This window comes from Coloeus monedula, assembly GCF_965178545.1.
Source record: "Coloeus monedula genome assembly, chromosome: 5".
Lineage (NCBI taxonomy): Eukaryota > Metazoa > Chordata > Aves > Passeriformes > Corvidae > Coloeus > Coloeus monedula.
This window is the reverse complement of record NC_138785.1, coordinates 28,506,330-28,526,119: the sequence shown is the minus strand read 5'-3', so window position 1 is coordinate 28,526,119 and position 19,790 is coordinate 28,506,330. Positions and strand designations below refer to the sequence as shown.

At 48.3% G+C, this 19,790-nt stretch overlaps 3 protein-coding genes across 5 annotated transcripts in view; 1 reads left to right on the top strand and 2 right to left on the bottom strand.

Moving 5' to 3' along the window:
• Window positions 1-6,162: 6,162 nt before the first annotated feature.
• On the bottom strand, window positions 6,163-6,594 carry LOC309573588 (ribonuclease CL2-like; the record flags this gene model as incomplete). Its single annotated transcript, XM_082282656.1, has 1 exon — window positions 6,163-6,594. The coding sequence occupies one exon, from the start codon at window positions 6,592-6,594 to the stop codon at window positions 6,163-6,165; it is 432 nt and encodes a 143-aa protein (XP_082138782.1).
• Window positions 6,595-9,113: 2,519 nt separating this feature from the next.
• RPS3A (ribosomal protein S3A) lies at window positions 9,114-12,678 on the top strand. The gene is made up of 6 exons (XM_082282696.1): window positions 9,114-9,210; window positions 9,467-9,570; window positions 10,699-10,886; window positions 11,060-11,268; window positions 11,825-11,934; window positions 12,515-12,678. Exons 1-6 carry the CDS (start codon window positions 9,149-9,151, stop codon window positions 12,634-12,636), a joined length of 795 nt encoding a protein of 264 aa, XP_082138822.1. The 5' UTR covers window positions 9,114-9,148; the 3' UTR covers window positions 12,637-12,678.
• A 1,992-nt stretch (window positions 12,679-14,670) lies between these two features.
• SH3D19 (SH3 domain containing 19) overlaps window positions 14,671-19,790 on the bottom strand; it is an 85,025-nt gene continuing 79,905 nt past the window's right edge. For all 3 annotated transcript variants that reach the window (XM_082281401.1, XM_082281402.1, XM_082281403.1), the window contains 2 exons: window positions 19,124-19,221; window positions 14,671-17,826 (listed from right to left, as the gene is read on the bottom strand). In XM_082281401.1, the coding sequence (XP_082137527.1) occupies window positions 17,710-17,826; window positions 19,124-19,221 (215 nt within the window). In that variant the 3' untranslated portion in view covers window positions 14,671-17,709. The remainder of the gene's footprint in view (window positions 17,827-19,123; window positions 19,222-19,790) is intronic.

Here is a 19,790-nt window from a genome sequence, read left to right as displayed (position 1 = left end):
CCTTGGATGTGTCTTGGAGGCAGCTGAGGGCTCCTAGTTGCCTTGTGGCTAAAGGTACACAGCCCTTTTATATGTGAGAGGTTTGAGTCTCAGCTGTGAATGCACATTCAGCTCCTGCCCCGCACTCCAGTCAGAGTGCACAAGGCATGTTTAGTATCCTCAGCACTGTTAATTTGCGAGCAGGCAAAACTGGGAACCTACCCCTATTTTGGGGGATTTTTGTTTTTTGGTATGGTAAATGTGGACTAATAAACTCCTGCCTGCGTGTGTGCATGTTTCTAATGAACTCACTGTACCAAGTTGATTTCTGCACCTGTGGGACAATGCTCTGATCCCCACTTCTCCCAAAGCATTGGAGCCTTTTTGCTCAGGAACACCACCACACTCTAGAACCACTGTCCATCCCATGGATCATCCCTGGGCAGCAGGGGTGAACAGGTGGCTGCTTCTCCTCAGGAGCAAGGGCACTTCACATAATGCTCCTTTTCAAGGGAGAACCCGGGGCTTTCAAGTTCACTTCTTTTGTGGGTTTTGGCATCCATTTTGCTTCTCACTTTCAAAACAAAAATCCCTGCTTGTTTCTGTGTATCAGTTCTAATTTTCTCTATGGGCAGTTCAATATCAGCTGCCTGTTACCTTCATTAGATACTAATACAGCCTGGCTTTCCTGTCTGGTGGTGCAGCCGTAGTGGAGCACCACTGTTGGATGTGAAGGGGTGAGAGAGAGCTCGGGGTGGGTCTGTTCATGAGGATGATGCTGCGCGCTGGGAATTACCCCGTGTAAAGCTAATGAAATGGAAAATCCCCAATTCACCTCCAAGGCCTTGGCAGGGGAAGCCAGGGCCAGGTTGCTTGGCTTTCCCCATCCCTCCAGCTCCCTCCCTTTGCCTGGTAATTCACTTGTACCTTGTGTCTAACATTTATTTAACTCCTTTATCGAGAGATGAGCTGGCACGTGAAAGGCTGGGACCACTGCAGGCCGGCAGGGTGTTATTGCTGCTGGTGTTTGAATTAGAGATGCGTAGGGCTGGGTGCGCTGCAAACGCATTTCTCCAACAGATGGGATACAGAAGCAGCAAAATGAAGGTAGAGAAACTGGCCTGGCTCCCTTCAACACCTTTCCCTCCATCCAGACATAGAGCAGCCACTCAGATTGGGAGAGAGGTGATGCTGCTGAGAAAAAAAAAAGATTTTTCAAGAGGTTGTGGGCTTCTTTTACTCTTGCACCCCAACATGAGGCAGGGATGAGCTGCCCTGCTCCTGACACCAGTTCTGCAGCCCTTGGAGAAGTGGTAAGTTTGGGACATTTGGAGAGAGCCTAGCATCAGCTTATCTGAGACAGGATGTCACTAGCTGAGCTACCCACTTCCCAGCTCTAACAGGGAGAAATTCATGAGCCCTTCCTCCAGCCTTGATTCACCTCCAGACACAGCCTGCTCTTTTGGGGAATTTTAATTCCCAGGTTTTCTTAACACTTTGTGTACTTTCTATGAATCTTTTCCAGGCTTCTCACCTGGATTTTTCTTTCTTTTTTTTTTTTTTTTTTTACCTGTTTGGCTATGGTTGCAGCTGATGGGAGGGGATAGTTCCTTGGCTGGGTACCCATTTGCAATGAATTTCCCCTGATCCCCGTAGGGAGGAGGCTGTGCAGGTCCCTACCTGCTGGAAGAATGTGGGATGGCTCCAACTGTGACCACTGGGAGTTTTTTATACACTGGCTTTCTTGCATCTGACTTTTGGGTTCACTTCCCTTCAGTGAAGTTAGCAGGAGCTTTCTGGCTTGGGAACCACTGTCCACCCCAGGGATCATCCTGGACACAACACTCTGGAAGGTCTGGCTCTGACTTGCTGCATGTGGTCTCACATGGGCCAGCAGAGTGATGTAAGAGCTGGAGAACCTGTCTGAAGGAGCCCAGCATGTTTTTCTGAGATAAGATGAAGAGATGACTCAGTTTCCAAGCATGAATGTAGGGAAGAGGTTGGTGGCAGCTCTGCAGGAGAGCACTGAAGGAGGAAGGGACTGGCCATGACATCCAAGTTGTGCTAAAAACAGGGAGATAATTTGCAAATCAAGTGGCTTGCAAAGCTTTAGCTGGGTACTCAGTGGGACTCAGGAGGTAGCCAAACATTCAACCAGCCCACATAACACAAAGTTGGATCCATTTTGCATGGTGAGTTTCAATTTGGTGACAAACACTGTTAGAGGTATTGGCACAGGGCCTGCATAGCATAGGATGTTAACTTGATCAAAACTCTTTCTCTTGAGTTTGGGCACTTGAGTCTGATTCTGTTGTTGATCTTGGCACCTTGCAGCAGCATTCTCAGCAGACCAGAGGCCAACAGTAGTCTTTTTCACCTATATATTTTTTAGATTGGGTGGGTGGCCTCTTGGTCTCATATGGACAGAAATTCTTAGCTCAAGGCTTTCCTGGTACTTTCCCCTGTGGTAGCTCATGCTTCTTTTCCAGCCTGAGCAGTCCTAGGTTTTGGGTCTTCGGGTCAATGCTTGAACTGGAGAAGCGCATTAGGATTTCTGATGTGTAGCTGTTGTGGGGAAAGTGACACCTAAGCCTCAGCTGAGTGCCACAGCTGAGTTTGAGGACTTTGCTGTCTTATGCCCCCCTTGTCTGTGCTGTCCCCACCATGCCACGGGCAGCAGCTCCCCTTTTCCTAGCAGGCAGTCTTGTCCCCATGCCCAGGAACCTCTGCAAGAATGGTGGAGGGGATGAATCATTCCCTGTGTGGCAGGGGTTACAGGTGACCCTGCACCCTGGGGACCAAGTGTGTCACCTGCTCAGGGGGAAGGAGGATTGCAGGACATATCTGACTGGGAACACAGCTTGAGGTCTGTATGCCCTAGGGACAGTGCTGAGGAGCAGTGACTGGAGGAGCACCACAGACCCCAGCATCTCACTGATGCTGCTGGATGGGGAAGGGGGTGTTTTCTTGTCTTGTGCTGCCCCCAGGCAGCCTGGCAGCCCCTTTCCCAGTGGTCCAAGTGAACAAGAAAGGTGGATGTGCTGCACAGAAACTGTCTTGTATTTTGCTGTATTTTTGCAGGGTGTATTTTAAGAGCAGGCGATACACTGGAAAGAAGTTTTTTTCATGTCAATTTTGGCATGCATGACATGCAGCAACAGCTTGGTTTCACAGGACTCATTCTGCCAAATCCATGGGGCTCGATATTTGACTTTGCTGAGTAAATATTTCTGAAGGCCTTTGCAGTACCTGTTTAAGCAATTCTCTGCTATGGTTCTGAAAAAATGCCCTTGCTTTTCAAGGAGCAGGAACAAATTTCCACAGCAGGGCTGGAAATATTGACACACTGCTCATGCCTCTCATTTCATACCATCAAAGGCTGGGCCGTGGAAGCTTGCGAGCCATCATGAAGCATGTGAGTCGGCATTATTTGTTTCATTTCCCTGTGCTAAACAAGCAACAGCCAGTTCCTGGCGAAGGAATGAATTGTTTGACAATAGAGCGGGCGAGCAGAGCAGGCTGACCACTGTCAGAGCAAACTCTGGGCATGAAAGTCAAGCAAATATGACTCAGATACAAGCTTTAGGCATATAGTACTGTTCTGGAAACATTTTTGGTTGCATCTTTTTGTCTTCTTCAGAAAAAGAAAGGACATAAATGGGAAGGGAGGCTATTAAATAAGGCTGAGGTCTGAACTGAGCTCCTGTCTCAAGACTTTTCTGTGACCCTAGGAAAGCTGCTTAACTCCTACCCACAAAGCAGAGATGATCACTTTCTCTGTTACAAAGCAGAATCAACCACGAACCTCACAACTTTCCATTTGACTGTGTTAGGCAGGACATGAAAGTATCTAAATGAGGAATAAATTAAGAAATAAATGCAGTGATTTATTAAAACATAATATTGCAAAATTCCTTCCTTTATTTTCAGGCACCAGTCCCTCCCTGCCTTTTTGCTACTTGCTGCCATTACAAATTTGCTGAGCACTGCCTGTAAATGGCCCACTGCTGCTTGTGGCAAAGGCCACAACACCCTCTGGATGATCGCGATTCCTTTGTGGCTGAGTTTTTTCCCTTTAGCCTTCACAAAGAACAGACACAAACATATGCTGAAGAAACAGACCTGCTTCTTAGGGGAAAACACAGCAGAGGAGTGAACCAACAGTGCAGTCATGGGATGGGATGTGCTGAAGGGGTTGAGCTGCCCTGCCATCCAATGGGAGATGCCAAGAATCATCCAGACTTTCCAGCAGACTCAGGTAGCCACAGCATGCTGGGCATCCCAGAAATGGTATTGCTGCCCTGGGACTGCAGCTCAGAGCTGTCTCCCCAGGATGGGTGCTACCTCTACCCATGCACTTCAGAGCCTGTAGTGCAAAGCTTGTGGGGTAAATCAGTGATAGTATTTTTCTCTGTCACTGCCAGGATGATCTCAGCTACCAGAGAACAAGTGGAGAGATGGAATCCTCCTCCAAGCCCTGAAGAATGAAGGTAGCAAGAAGCAGAGATCAAACCCTTGTACTTGCAGAGACCCCAGGTATTCCCTCCTGAGCCAGTCAGCTTCTCCCATGGCCAGGAGTGAGCAGGGTGGAGAAGTGAGTCTGCTGTAAGTTGCCGGGCCAGGAATGCCCCAAATACCTTTGAAATACCCTAATTCCCCCACAGTGCACAGAGAGTAGTGCACTAGGCCAGTACTGAGAGGTGGAGCTCACCAGTCCATGGATGGCCCTCAAAATGCCTTTCACGTGAATTTCAGAAAAGGAGCGCCTGAGTTACTTAAGGCACACGAGCAGGAGGTATCTTGGAGAGGGAGGAAAAGGATCAGGAAGACCACTTTCTGCACTCCTTTTCCTCTCAGCTACAATTTCTGGATGCACTTGGGCTGCCTTTTTGCAGCAGCACAGCACCTGGCTGTCAGCAGTCCCATGGGACTTCTATGGGCTCCCACAGCAATAGGACCAGAGCAAAGGGGTCCCCCAGCCTACTGGGCTGCATTAGGCAGAATGCTGCCAGCACGTGGAGGGAGGTGATCCTGCTCCTCTGCTCAGCACTGAGACACACCTGGTGTGCTGGGTCCAGTGGTGGACTCCCCAGTACATGAGAGACATGGACATACTGGAGAGAGTCCCACAAGGAGTAGATGATGATGAAGGGACTGGAGCATGTCTGATCAGAGGAGAAGCTGAGAGAGCAGGGACTATTCAGCCTGGAGAAGAGAAGGCTCAGACAGGGGGAGCTTACAAGTACACTGATAAGTAATGATGGGGAGAATGAAGGACAAGAGGTGATGAACACAAGCTGAAATATGTAAAATCCCCTCGAGACTCAGGACCATAACTTCTGTATGTGTGTGCATATTGCATGTACGTGCTTGTGTACGTGTCCTGTGTGTGCTCGTGCTGTGTGCTGTGCTAGGAGCAGGCATGTGAGTGTTGTATGTTTTGTATTGTGAGTGTGGCTACATGTTTTGTGCACTCTGTGTGTGTGTGTGTGTTGTGCTCAGTGTCTGTGGGATGGTGGTTCAGGGCTCTGTGTGGCCCCAGCCAGGGCTCAGTCCTGTGGGGGTCCCAAGGGGGAGCAGCTTCATCCCCAGAGAGGTCACAGATGGGGTCAGAGGCATGTGGGAGACAGGGCATCTGACAGTTTATGGGGCAGACATGGGGGAATTTGGGGGTACCCAGGGGGTTATGAGGCATGTGGGATGTTGGGAAACCCTGTGGGAGTTACAGGGCATCCAGGAAAGCAATGTGACACCCAAAGGGTCAGGATACTGGAGAGAGGGCTGGGTGCACATCCGGGAGATCAGGGGGCCTTGGGTGGGAGGGTGGTGGCGGTTTTGGGGCACCCATGGGAGCTGTGGGACACCCAAGAAAGGGGAGAGGGCGCAGGAGAAGTCAGAGACACCCTAGGGGGCTATGGAACACCCAGGAGGCTGGGAAAACCCAGGGATTTATAAAGCACATGGGGGCCAAGTCCACCTTGAACAGATCAAGGTGCACTTGGTTGGGGTCACCCAAGGGGCTCAGGGGCACCCAGAGAGGGGTATGATTGCAGGGTCCCCCCAGAAGCTGATGCTGGAGCCCAGGCCTCTGCCACCTCCTTTATTGCCAGCACTAAGAGAGCCCTTGACGGGAGGGAGAACCCGCCCCCGCGCCGCGGCTCCGTAAGGCCGCCCGGCCGGGCCTCACTGCGGCGCCGCGTAGGTGCCCGCGAGGTGCACGGGCAGCCCGGCCTGGCAGGCCACGCGCACGTGCTGCTGCAGCTGGCGGGCCCGGTAGGCGCAGGGCGGCCGCGTGTCCCCGCCGCGCAGGCGGCAGGCCGTGAGGCTCACGGCGCTCGGGGTGCTCTGGAACCCCGTGGCATCGGGCGCCTGGGAGCAGGCGGCCACCAGGACGGCGGCCGGGGCGTGCACGAAGGTGTTGGAGGGCTTGCAGGGCCTGCCCGGGGCCGTCACCCGCCGCCGCGCCAGCATGGTCTCGCAGTAGCGATGCGCCGCCAGCGTGGATGTCCGGGGGTTGTCCACGTGCTGCCGCAGGAACTTCTCGTAGCGGGTCTCGCCCGCCGCCCCTGCCAGTGCTGCCAGCACCAGGGTCATGCACAGCACCCAGCCCGCCATGGACACCTGGGGAAACGTGGGGTTAGGGCCATCTGGACTTCTGGGCCCCCGACCGGAAATCCCACCCTGGATGCTTGGTTATTCTACAAATTCCACCTCCCAAACACCTGGGTCCCATACAAATCCCCTCCCAGTGCGTGGGGGCTCATCTCTGGACAACTGGGCTGTCTGTGGATCTCACCTGGATGCATGGGTCCCCTGCAGTCATGCACTCCCCAGAATCCTCAGTCCCCTATGGAACCCCCCATACCTGCTCACCAGTCCCATGGCTCCCCTATAGATCCACCCCGTACCCTGACACCCAGGTGCCATACACAGCCTCCCTCCCCCACCGGATGCTTGGGTTCCTCACAGACCCCTCCCACAAACATTCTGGTCCCCTATGCACCCCTCACCCGCACCTGTGCGTGCGCCTCAGTTTCCCTTATGGCCTCAGAGTCTCCAGGATCCCTCCCACTCCTCTGCACTTCTTTTATACTGGCCCCAGCTGTGCCCAATGGGCAAGGATCCAGGAGGAGGGGCAGGGTAAAGAGCAAGGTCCAGTGGATGTCTGGGGGGAGCCAGTTGTCCAGGAGGCCCCACTCACCCTCATGGCCCCTCAAGGTCATTAGGTAGTCATTAATGAACCACGTGACTGTCTGTGTGCATCCCCTTGGGTGGCCCCTGCCCACTCTGGCCTTGGCCACCTGTCCCATGAAAGGCAGGATACTTGGGTCCCTTTGGGTGGCAGGGCAAGATACCTGGTTCCCTGGTGGGGAGCAGGATGTCACCATCACCTCTGGGACAGCTGACAGATGTTCCTGCAACTCTTGGAAGATGTGGCATGCCCGTGGTTGTCCTGCAGTGCTAAGGGACCTATGTGTTCCTTTTCCCTGTGTCCCCTTGCAGGCAAATTCATACCCCTGGGAAGTGCCAGGATGCATTTTTCTTTGCTGCTACCTCCCATGCTCCCAGCTACTCCACTGATGCAGAGACAAGCAAAGAGCCAGGAACCAGCCTGAGCCCATCAAATACTCCTGTCTCATGGCCACCATAATGGAGCCCCAAGGAAAGCATGTCCCCTCCAGAGGGAGAGGCATGCAGTGCCCAGGAGAGGCTGTCACGAGTGGCTGCAAGTGGTGTCCATCCTCCTCTTCAAAGACATCAGAGAGACTGTGATGGGAAGTGGCAAACAGAGAATGAGGTCTTGGGCAGCACCTTTCCCGAAAGAGCTGTAACAATTCCAAGATTGGTCATGGTGAAGGTGCAGAAGGTCCTGCCCTGGGCTCTGGTGGCATTTCTACAGCCTCTGAAAAAATCCTCCTCAAAGGTGCACAGCCCATACAGTGGGAACAGCTCAGGCACCTAGCCAAAACCTTGCAGACATGGAAGGTTAGCACAGCCCCCTTGCTGACCCCCTGCTCATGCTGGCCATGGAAGGAGAATGGGGACTCTCATCATGACCCCTTGGACACACTCTGCTTTCCACTGTCCTGGTGTGGGTGGAAACAGGATGGTGTCCACAGGATGGGGAACAAGCCCGGATTCGTGGCAATGGGCTGTCTCTAGCTGGCATAGTACAGGTACCTGTGCTGGATCCCATCCCACCTGGCAGAGCCTCAGGCATACCCTTGCCAGAGGTGGGTGTGAGGTTCACTGGTGAGCCACAGCCTGTGGTCACCTCTTGTCCCTGGGGAGTCCCAGCTGCCTGGTGCTGTCCTGGGCACTGCTTCTCCATGTCCCATCCCTGCCCACGCAGGGGGCCTGAGCAGAGCCTCCTCCTGCCCTGTGCGGTGGGGACAGGAGCCATCGGCTGAGGCATTTGGGGCAGCCAAGACCAACAGCTTCTGGCTGTCCCCTCGGTGCCCCATGGCCTGGGAAAGGTGCCGATTTTAGGAGCTCTCTAAACACAGAGCATAGTTTAGAAAGGAGACTGTTTATTCTGCGTGGGATGCAAGGTGGAGGTTTGACAAATCAAACACACCATGGGGTAAAAAGTGACATCTTTTATACAGTAAAATTTACATCAGCCCGCCTGTCTAATGCACATTCCCCGCCCATCGATGCATATTTATTTGTATGACATACTCTTACGCGATGCTCGAAGTACAAAGTTCCTTTCTTTATGAAGCAACTTCCATTGTAGAAGAAAGCAGACGACATCAGTTACGTTTACCAGAAGTGACAAGATTCAGCCTGGGGACAGATAATTCGACTTGAAGACATCAGAAAGGGCAGGAGGTGGCACGTGCCTTTCTCCCGGGCACAGCTGGTGCAGCGAACCCCGTCCCTGCGGCTGTGCCGGCCCGGCCAGCGGCCCCCTCGTCCATCCGCATTCCCAGCGCTGCGCTCCGCACGGCTCCAGCCGGGGGCGCTCACGGGCACGGGCTGTGCCGAGCGCTCCCCCCGCCCCCCGTGTCGTTGGTTCCGTCCAGCCGTGGTACGTCCCGGGCGGGCCGCCCCCGCTCCCGGCGCTGGGGGCGGCCCCGTTCTCGCAGGTCTCGCGCGAGCGCCGGTCTCGTATATTCTCGCGGGAGCGGGCGCGCCCCGCCCTTTCCGCGGCGCGGGCCGGACGATGGCGGTCGGGAAGAACAAGCGCCTCACCAAGGGCGGCAAGAAGGGCGCCAAGAAGAAAGTGTGAGGGCCGCCGGGGCACGGGCGGGCGGTGCCCGGGGGCGCCGGGCGGGGCGCCGCGGCGGCGGGATGCCGGGGATGAGGGGCGGATGGCGGCGGCGGCCCGGCCGGAGCAGGGCCGATGCTGTCATGGCGTCAGCCGTGCGGGCGTGGGCCTGGCGGGGCGGGAGCAGCGGCGGGCATTGGGAGAGGAAGGTCTTTCTGCAGCCCGGTTTGGCCTGGGAAAGTCGGTAAAAAAATCTTCTTCATTTGGTTTAAGGGTCGACCCTTTCTCCAAGAAGGACTGGTACGATGTCAAAGCTCCGGCGATGTTCAATATCCGAAACATCGGGAAGACGCTTGTCACCAGGACTCAAGGAACTAGTGAGTAGTTGGGGTTGGTGCAGTAGAGGGTGTTGTGTTTGCTCCATGTGCTAGCTCCAAGCGGTTAAAGAACTTCTTGGGTGAAAAGCTGCTGACAAATGGGTTTTGCTTGTACTGTTACGAACCTGGAAACTAAAAAAGTTGGATGATTTGAGTGGGGTTTTTTTGAGTTGACCTGAGTTGCTTAAATAAATGAGCTGCAGGGAAGTTCATACATTGGACCCTTGTTTGTACAAAAATGCCAAACCATGGAAGGAAGGGCCTGAAGTTTCTAATGAGCTCCTCTTGTGGTACCTGGCGAGTAGAGAAAAGTTGATTAAGCAGTAGTTCTAATTGTCACAGGGGGAGATGTGGGAGAGTGCCACAGGAGACCTTAGTCCTGATAGGGTGATAACGACCAGCACATCAAAACACTGAAATTTCTTAAAGATTTTGGGTAATGATTAGAGCCGGAATTGCTGATTTAATGTGAGCACTGATGTATCACTGGTGGGTTAATTCAGTTTAATATGATCTGGCACACTTTAGGAAGAGGAAATGTCTGTTAGGAATGCAGGGGTGTCTGGATAGAGGTAACCCTGTTTTTGGAAGCTTAGCTGTGCAGAATGGCTAAATAGTTTTATGATACTGTGCTGGTTGCACTCAGTTAGGACGATGATTGTTATTTTGAACTCAACATGTGAAACAAATAAAATGAGGAGCACTGCAAAACGAAGTGTGAACCAGCCAGTGTTGTTAAAATGGTTCCTTGTTGGAGGAGGAGCTGTGAAGTGTTTGTACTGGGGTGTTCACTGCTGCTTCATCTCTGCTGAGCACTTGTGGCTTTTTATGTTTAGTTTTTTCATTACTGCTCATAATTTCCAAATACTCTACAACCCCTTTATGCTTGAAACAAACCAAATTATTACACGTGGTAGAATGTGCTGTATGCTGCTGTTCCATATCCCATACCTGATACTATTACCTTAAAAAGTTTCCTCCCAAAGGGAGGCATTCCCAGCCTTGCTGGCTCTGTGATCGCCATTAGAAAGCATCAGAAAACAGGATTCCAGCAGGAATTCAGGATCTGATTTGAAGAATGTGCTTCTAATGTTCATAAAAGGTGTTCTGTTCTGTTCCATCACACAGAAATTGCTTCTGATGGGCTGAAGGGCCGTGTGTTTGAAGTGAGCCTGGCTGATCTGCAGAACGATGAGGTCGCCTTCCGCAAATTTAAACTGATCACTGAGGACGTTCAGGGCAAAAATTGTCTGACCAACTTCCATGGGATGGACCTGACACGGGACAAAATGTGCTCCATGGTCAAAAAATGGCAGGTGTGTCAGGAACAAGGTCTGCCTGCTGCCGGTGCCTTCAGGGAGGGAGGGAGCCGCTGGTGCCTGGCAAAGCCGTGTTTGAAGCTGCATCAGACATCAACAGCGTCGGGTGCATGGGGTTGGGCAGCCTGACTGCTGGGTGGGTGGTAAATGTTCAGTGCTTGCTCTTTCAGACAATGATTGAAGCCCACGTGGATGTCAAAACCACAGATGGGTACCTGCTGCGCCTCTTCTGTGTGGGCTTCACCAAGAAGCGCAATAACCAAATCCGCAAGACCTCCTATGCCCAGCACCAGCAGGTCCGGCAGATCCGCAAGAAAATGATGGAAATCATGACCCGGGAGGTGCAGACCAATGACCTGAAGGAAGTTGTCAATAAGCTGTAAGCTTTGGCTGTGTTCTCTTTTTCTCTCCTGCAGTTTAAGTCGTTGTTTCGGGGTTGGTTGTTGCTGAGTGCTTGAGGAGTGCTGGTGCATCACCAGCTGTTTGTCAGAGACCAGGCAAGGAGCCCCTCGTGTGGAAAAGGCAATCGCCCTTTTCTGCAAATGGCTTCTCTTAGTGTCTGCATCCTGTCTGACCTGAATCCTATGTCATGTTTGCATAAATGTAAAGTCACTCTCCAGAGAATTTGTGGTTCCCATTCCTACAGACTAAAGTTGTAATTCTGATTGGTTGGGGCTGTGAATGCTCTGAGCTCTTCCGGTAGAAGAGTTTACCAAAGGGTGCTGATTGCTTCCATAAGTTTGCAGATTTGCTCTCAAAATGGGCACACTTGTGCTTTGTCCCTTCTAACTTCACAAGGGAAGTGGCTTAGAATCTAAATGTACTTGAGGAAAACTGTCAAAGTGATGATGTAAACTTTTGTAGAATATTTTGCTGTGTTGCTGCTGAAGAAGCAGGCAGAGTTTCTAACATTGTGGTGCTCTGTGATGTCTCAGGATCCCAGACAGCATTGGCAAGGACATTGAGAAGGCCTGTCAGTCCATTTACCCTCTGCACGATGTCTATGTCCGCAAGGTGAAGATGCTCAAGAAGCCCAAGTTTGAATGTAAGTCACTTACTGCAGACACTTGGAGGAGGGTGTGGAAAGGATACATACTTCAAATATGTTTGCTTTTGGATAAAGATGTTACAGCAGCATCAATGACCCTAAGTATTTGTAGAAGGGAAACAGTGTGTCCTTGTCCTGCTGTGTGACTTCCAGGATAGAAACCCAAGCAGTGAGTGTTCAGTTGGGAGCTTCTTGAATTCTCACCTGGAACTGCTGTTGAATATGTAAAAACTTTGCTTTGGGAATGAATGATGACAAAATGTTTCGGTCCCAGATGATGTGGAATGATTCCATTTCCCCTTTTTCTGACATTCCCGTGCAGCAGTAGGTTCTTGAGTCCAGATCTTCTTAGAAAAAAGTGTATTTTGCAGTTTCATTATGTAGCCTTATTTCACTGCTTGTTTCTAGCTGACTGTCACTGCAGCGACATCTCTGTGCATGAGCTGTCTGCAGTGGACTTGCTCCTACATACAGAAGATGTTCTGGTGGTTTCATTTGTGTATGATGAGTAATTGAGTAATTTAAAACTGTTTAAACAGGTCCATGTCTCACTCTTTCCATCACTGCTTCTTTTTAGTGGGCAAGCTGATGGAGCTGCATGGCGAAGGTGGTGGTGCTGGAAAGCCCTCTGGGGACGAGGCAGGCACTAAGGTAGAGCGAGCTGATGGATATGAGCCGCCTGTGCAAGAGTCTGTGTGAAACTAAGAATTGGTGGAAAATAAAAGGTTTTAATATACAGAACTAATGCTTGGTTGCCTGTATTGCTACTGGACAATATTGGTACTGGATGTGTGGATGGGTTTTTAATAAGGTAAACCTATGGTCTTGGTTAAAAAAAAAAAAAAGAAGTACTTGTGTACTTCACTTGTGTTGTGGGGATGGGTGGAGGAAGGAGGTGGGTTGTGCTTTTTGTGGATTCTCTATGTTGGTTTTTTCCAGTAATTTTACCTTCACCAAACAAACCCTGTGTATGTGTGCAGAGGTTGTATTGCTGAGAGGTGCCTCAGAGAGTACAGGGAAGGCAGAAATTGCACAGGGAAACCTGTGTCAGAATTTGGTATTATTGCGAAGTCTTAGGGATTTATCCAGACTACTTACTTCAGAATTATGTGTCTATGTTTAAATTTCTTGGTGGTAATGTAATACAACCTCTAATGGGACAGGTGTGGTCTCTGCTGGTCAGAAGGTGTTTAGAGGTGGTGTAATTACAATGATGGAAGCAGCATTGGTTTTGAGCAGTGCAGAAATGCAGAATGTGCTCGAGCAGTGGAATTGGGTGTTGGATTTTAAGCTGTCAGAACTGAGGGGTGACAATAATCATGGAGAACCTGTGAAACTTCAGGGGGGGGAAAGTTCTGTAAAAAGGCAATGGTCTGTGTTCTGAAAACAAAGCACACTTAAATGTTTTGCTGAGTAATTTTAAGACTTGTTTTCCATTATCTAACAGCATTTTTGCTTCTTGTTCAACTTACGTTGGCTTAAAAATAGAAGAGTGTTTTTTCTGGTTAAAATGAGTTTTCTGTGCTATCGATGTGTTTAGAATATGGCAACAAACCTAAGCTTAGTCCTATTAAATTGTTGATGAGTTAGTGATTTAAAACCTGAGAACAAAATGGGGAGCTCACTGAGAGTCGTGGCTCTTGGAGTTGGTTGTCACAGAGCTTAGGACAAGAAATAAAGGAAAGTACTGAAATGTTACTCTTCCAACAAAGCTACTGGAGAAAAGGAGAGGGGCCCTGCTGCCCATGAGGGCTGTACTGTTCCCTGTTGGGGACTTTCACATTTTCCTAGTTGATAATTCTGGTTTGGACCAAGTAACAGGCAAAATGAGAAGAATGGTTTTGAACTTACTTCAGAACACTCCAGGTGATGCGATTTTGTGTTGTGATTCCAAGTTAAAATTTTAATATGTTCTGCTTTTTCCAGTTTGTGTAGTGAAGGAAGTGTAGTGAGTGCTCAACACTCAGAACCTTGGAAGAGGGGGAAGGAATCGGGTTGCTTTGCTCTTTCCATCTGTGCTGCTGAGGCAGGTGTTATCTGCCTCCAGGAATCCCACAGAGCCACATTTTTGAAGCTCTAAGTTTTACCTTGTTACTTACGTCTGAGGACTGTATGTTGCAAAAAGGTTAGTCCAAGAGGACTTGGGGAAAGAACAAGAACTTGGGGTTTTTTTCAGGCTTTTAAATGTGTCATTTGGAACAGTGAATTGCCGTGCAGGGGTTCTGGGTAAATGTAGGGTTTGTAATGTGATTGCAGATGGGAGAAAAGCAGGAAGGAAAATACTGTGTAGCCTCTGTATTCTCTCAACAAATACCAGCTGAAAAATGATGGTGTGTGAAAGCAGCAGTCAGCAGAGCACACCTAAGTTAGTGCAGGATCAGCCCATGTCTTGCCAAAATGTTGTTACAGTGAGAACCACAGTGTGTGTGATACCCTGCCGTGACAGCTTGTTGCTGCAGGTAGCCAAGGCCATACATTCTGTAGGTGGTGAGTGTGAAGCATACCCACATCCAAAGGCTTGAATAAACCACGTTAAAGTCATCCGGATTCTCTGAGGGGTTTGGACTACTTGTAAAAGGGTGCACTATTTATTTGGTTATTATTTGTATTTGTCTGGGGGTGGGGTGTTACTTTGCAGCTGGCTTAAATATATAAGCAGAATGAGATCCATAAGACTGTCAAGTGGAAAGCTCAGCTTTCCACAGCACAAGACAATTAAAATGCCCTCATGACTTAATTATAAAAATTTTATTGGTTAAATACATTCTTAATTTACAGAGGTACCATAACAAACTTACTGGACTTAACAAAGGTTTATTTAGGACACTGTTAATTATACACAGAACAAAGACATCTTCCTGAAGATACTTCCAGAGGATGGGTTAAACAAAATATTTTGGTAAGTGAGGCTTTTATTCTAATGCATGGAGATCTAGCTGGATTTCAAGGTTACAGCTGAAATTTGCTACTACATTGCAGTTAAGATTTGCACTCCACCTCATTCTCGGCTTTTTGTACGTCTTAGGAATTTCATGCTGTGATCTGTATGCGGTCTCATGGTGGTGTAGGGCCTTATCTTAGGAAAATCCTGTCCTGTAAAAGCCGAGCCGTTCTCCCTTGCTTCAGCGTTTTTACAGACGCCGTTGCAGCTGCCTGCAGCCCTGTGAGCAGCCCTTAGATGGCACTCGGTGCTCTGAGTAAAAGGCCTTGCTGCTACTCCTGCCCTGCCGCACAGGGAGGAGGAGATTACCTACAGCAGAGTGGTCTTGTCTATGGACAGGCACTGACTTCAAACATTCAGTGAAGTTACAAAAACAACTGGTCAATACACAGTTATAAAAATGGGGAAGAGGAAATTGAAAAAAAATTATAAAAAGATCAGTTCTACTTCTGAGACTTGTATCAAAACCTTAGAAAACTGCCAGACGAACAGGAAGTAAACATCATACACTTCAGCCTCATCTACCCCTACAACGTGTGCGGTATGTCTTTGAAGGACCTGGCTATTCCTTGGATTTCTCTTGGAGATCACTGGTTTTTTGGAATAAACAAGAAGCTTTAGAATCTCTTAACAGGAAAACTTGGAGAGTGGGAAGGATTGTCCTTGGCTGTGGACTTCATGTGATTCCACGGGAGTTCCGGACAGGCTTGCTTGGGATGCTAAAACCAAGTAACAGCTGTACACACTGTTCCATTTCCATCCTTCTAGAACGGCACATAATTCAGAATTGTTATCATGTTAATCCCTTAATGGAAGTAGAAGTCCAGTTCTCAACTCATTAACACTGTGTAGTCTTCATCCCCAGTTGTGTGAATGGTACTGGTGTAGCTTAAATACACAACAGACCACAAAGCCGGGGGGGCTGTGTCTGTCTGTGCCAGTTCTCCAGCCTAGCAGTGACTGCTGAGTGAGTGGTGCCAAGGCCCTCATGTCTGCACTGCAGGTTCCTCACACTTGCTACAGGTGAGCTCCAGTCTGCCACTGGGACTGGATGCCCATTCCTTGCTGGGGAGAGGCCTGCAGTTCTGGCTATGCCTGTTTCTGCCTGCTGTGATGGTCACCAGGGCACAGTGCAGGGGGAGGGCAGGGCCACCCTCCCCAGCCTTCTTAGGCCCCAGTTCAGGTGCACCCCAATCCCTCGTGGCAGCAGGTACTTGTTGCTGTGGTGCTCAGAGCTCACACCAGTCAAGTTGGCAGGGACATGACTAAGTCAAAACTATCTCAAGGTCCGTCACGATGGCTCTGGTTTCCAGTCTCCATCCACCTCCAACTGTTGGCCCTTCTGCAACCTGAACTGCCACACCCATGAAGGAAAGTCTTGTTGAGGGTATCTTGATATCCAATGACCTGCAGCTCTCTGGAGTAGTGACTCCTCAGCCTACTGGTTCCTTTTGGTGATACAGGGCAGAAGGGGTGGAATACTGGCAGCAGTGAAAGAACAAACTGCAGCATAATTTTTTCTATTCCAGTCTGGTGGAATTAGCAGTTACTCAGGATGCTAGTTAACTGTTTTGTCAGAAGCCAAGTGTTACAAAAAAGAATTGACTACTAGAAGTTCCTGTAATGTGAAACTACCTCGATCATGTCCATCTTAGTTTGTCAGTCAAGCTACCCTGCTGCTTTTTACCAAGGGCCTTGGTTAGAGCTGCTTGGAGGAACCTCTTGCCAGCATGTTTTCCTTAAGGCCTTGACAGACCATTTATGAGGGTGCTCAGTATATTTGGTATGTGGCAACAAACTGGAAACTAATCCCACTTCTGCTGAAAGCTAAACCCGAGGCTGTATAATATCCTTCATGTTAAGGATAGGAATAGTGTTACTGAAGTATGTTCCAGTGCTTGAGTGACAAATAAAACGCAGACTGAGTGAACACTGGCTTTCCACTTCCATGAGGGGAGTGGAGGGGCAAATAGTTGGAATAGTACAGCTACTGCATGGCTGGGATCTGAGAAAGCTCAGTAAACACTGTCTGTCGCTAACTTCAGCTGGGAAAGAAGGGTATGATGGTGCTCGGAGAACAGTGGGCAGTAGGAAAAATCTAAACCTGTATTTGCAAAGTATTTGGGGAAAGCGAGGAAGGTCTAAGATACGATTCAGATGAATTTAAACAGAATTCATTAAAAGGCAACATTTTACTTCTGTGATCTTGCTGTATGAGCAGCTTGGGCTAAGAATAGAAGGATACTACACAAGGATTTATTTCTCCATTTTCCCTCTTACCAGTATTAGATTTGATACCTTTCTACTATGAAATACCAGTTATTTTTCTTACCCTCTAAGTCATAAAACAAGTGGATTCTACTGCTAATGTGGAACTCAAGCAGTAATGAAACCTGAATATCAAACTTCATCTACATACTGAGTGCTGTAGTTATATATTAAAACAATTTTTAAAGTTTGGATCTTAAGAAGTTTTCAAAGAAGGCCAAAGCAGCTTATGTTATGCAGACTTTGTGCATGATAAACGTAATACCAGAGAGTAAACATACTAGAATGCTATATAAGTTAAAATGGTGTCGCACCACAGTATTTCCCTAGTTGGAAATGGCTAAAAAGCCTGCTTGTTTTGCTCTCTGAGCATTCATGAAACATGACTACATACACTGTCACCAAAGACTCAAATTTTCTTATTTGACTTCAAGATACTACTATGACTGTCTAGAAAAAGTAGTGCAAAACATTGATAATCAACACATGTTGATGTCTTTGCTGTGCCTTTAGGGTAGAAAACATTCTCTCCCACACACAGGGAGTAGTACAAAGGCAACACTTCATGGTGTTTTTAAAATCTGAACAAAGTTCTTGGGAAATATCCCAGACTTTCCTAGTATCTCTCCACTCATCCAGTCCTTGTCTACAGATTCCAGCTCTGTTATCATGTCACCTGCCTGTAAGAGAAGGAGTACTGTGAGTCAGTACAGCTTACTGTAAAATGTTACTGAGCAATGTTAATGCATGCAGAGCTCATCTTATTTAGAAGCAATTATTATCAATCAAAGAGAAAAGAAGTAAGACGTGGCCAGTCTCTTCTGTTGGTTACACCTCTTGGAGATTGTTTGCCAAAACCAGCTGAAGCCTCTTCTAGGCCAAATACTTGTCTATGTTGAAAAATCACTACCTTTGGAGGGACAAAAGAGCACTGCTGGATAACTTCTCACATTGCTTTGGCTCTCCAGGTATGTTAAGAGCTGGCTCATGGGCCCCCTGCTTTACTGCTTATTTGTGAGTGTTTTGAGGGTTTGTTTTCTTAAAACACTGGTAAGAATTATTTTTCTTTTTTTAAAATTTAGTCCCAGTATTTTCTAACACCTGGAAAGTTTCCCAGAAAAAGGAAAAGCAATGTAAGAGCTCAGTGTGGCTGTTTAAACTGCAGCTCCTGTGTTTGGTCCTGTTTTTTTTTTTCACAGTCCCATGCCACACCCTTCATCTGAAGTACTGGCCTTTCTTCCAGTACCTCTATTCCCCTTTTCTGCTTTAAAGAATCGTCTGTCCTTTCAGCATTGCAAACTGCTAATGCTGAAACTATTTTGCTAGTTTTAGAAGAGAAACACTGTGTGTTTCACCTCCTGTGAAAGTCTACTGTTTCTCAGAAATTTGCTTTTGAGAACATGGTTACCTAAATCATGACTTTGAGTATCAAGGGCACTCTGTTTCTTGTTCATGCTTAAGATGATCTGGGCATCCAGCACGTATTTAATTTTCCCCTTGTTCCCATGGCAACTCTGTATTGTGTTGCCAGTTCAAGATGTTGCTGTACCAGGTTTCCCTTAGAGGCCTGGCTGCTGTAGCACTGGCTCTCTCACTACTACCTCCTGCTCAGTGCTGTCCTTCTAGTACAAAAAGAGGCTCCCTTCACCATATCAGCCAATCAACAACTGAATGTACTGCAAAATGAGGTTTGCTTATCTTGCCATGTTTACGGGATCAGAGAAGTCAAGAATTCTGCAACTCCTGACCTCTTCTCAGTGTCCTTAATGACAATTTTTGCTGATAGGAAACAGGAGTGGTAAGGGCAAAAATGTTTTTTAGAGAGACCACTTATCAAATATGTTAATATCTATGCATATTCTATGTGCTTCATTCTTCTTGTCTAAAGCCTGTTTTCACAGTGGATGAATCTTATTTTTTAGCACTCATTAGGAACACAAGGCCTCTTGGAAATTGGTCTAAGAGAGGTGTACTTACTTTGAAAGAAAGCTCATCTTCATTTTCTCCATGAAAATCATAAAGAGCTTTGGCTTTTCCTTTCTTCCCTCCTCCAGGCTGTGACTGCTCTACCCTGGCTACAGAACATGGACAAGAGAAATTACTTGCATTGGAGTGAAATAAATTTCTGTTTCTGGAGAAGTTTCCTGTCATTGTCATGTTTTCTCCCCACTATTGCGCTACAAGTTGTCCAAACGTTATTGCTACTGCTCTAACAAATTCACTGTCCTGCTGGAATAAAAAACTCCACTGCCACCAGTTCATTTTATTGTATTAAACACAGTCTCACAGATCTGCTTGTAAGAGCACTAAATTTAAACCTCATTAACTTGAACTTCCCAATGGTGATACATAATAAAAGCTGACTTTTCCTCTTTCTGCTCGAAGATGAAGCAGCATCAGTACCCCTGAATTATTCCTAAAGGTGGCTCAATTGCCCTGTTTCACCTGTGCCCAAACCACCCTTGAAAACATCCCAGAATCTGTGTCACCTCAGAGATTACTTACTGACTAGAACATTATATTGCCATTATTAGAGAAGTCGGTTCAAAACTTAAGTTTAGGTTTAGAATATTAAAGACTGTGGTGGTGTGTGACTTGTTGATCACAGAATCACCGGGCTGGAAGAGACCTTCAAGATCACCGA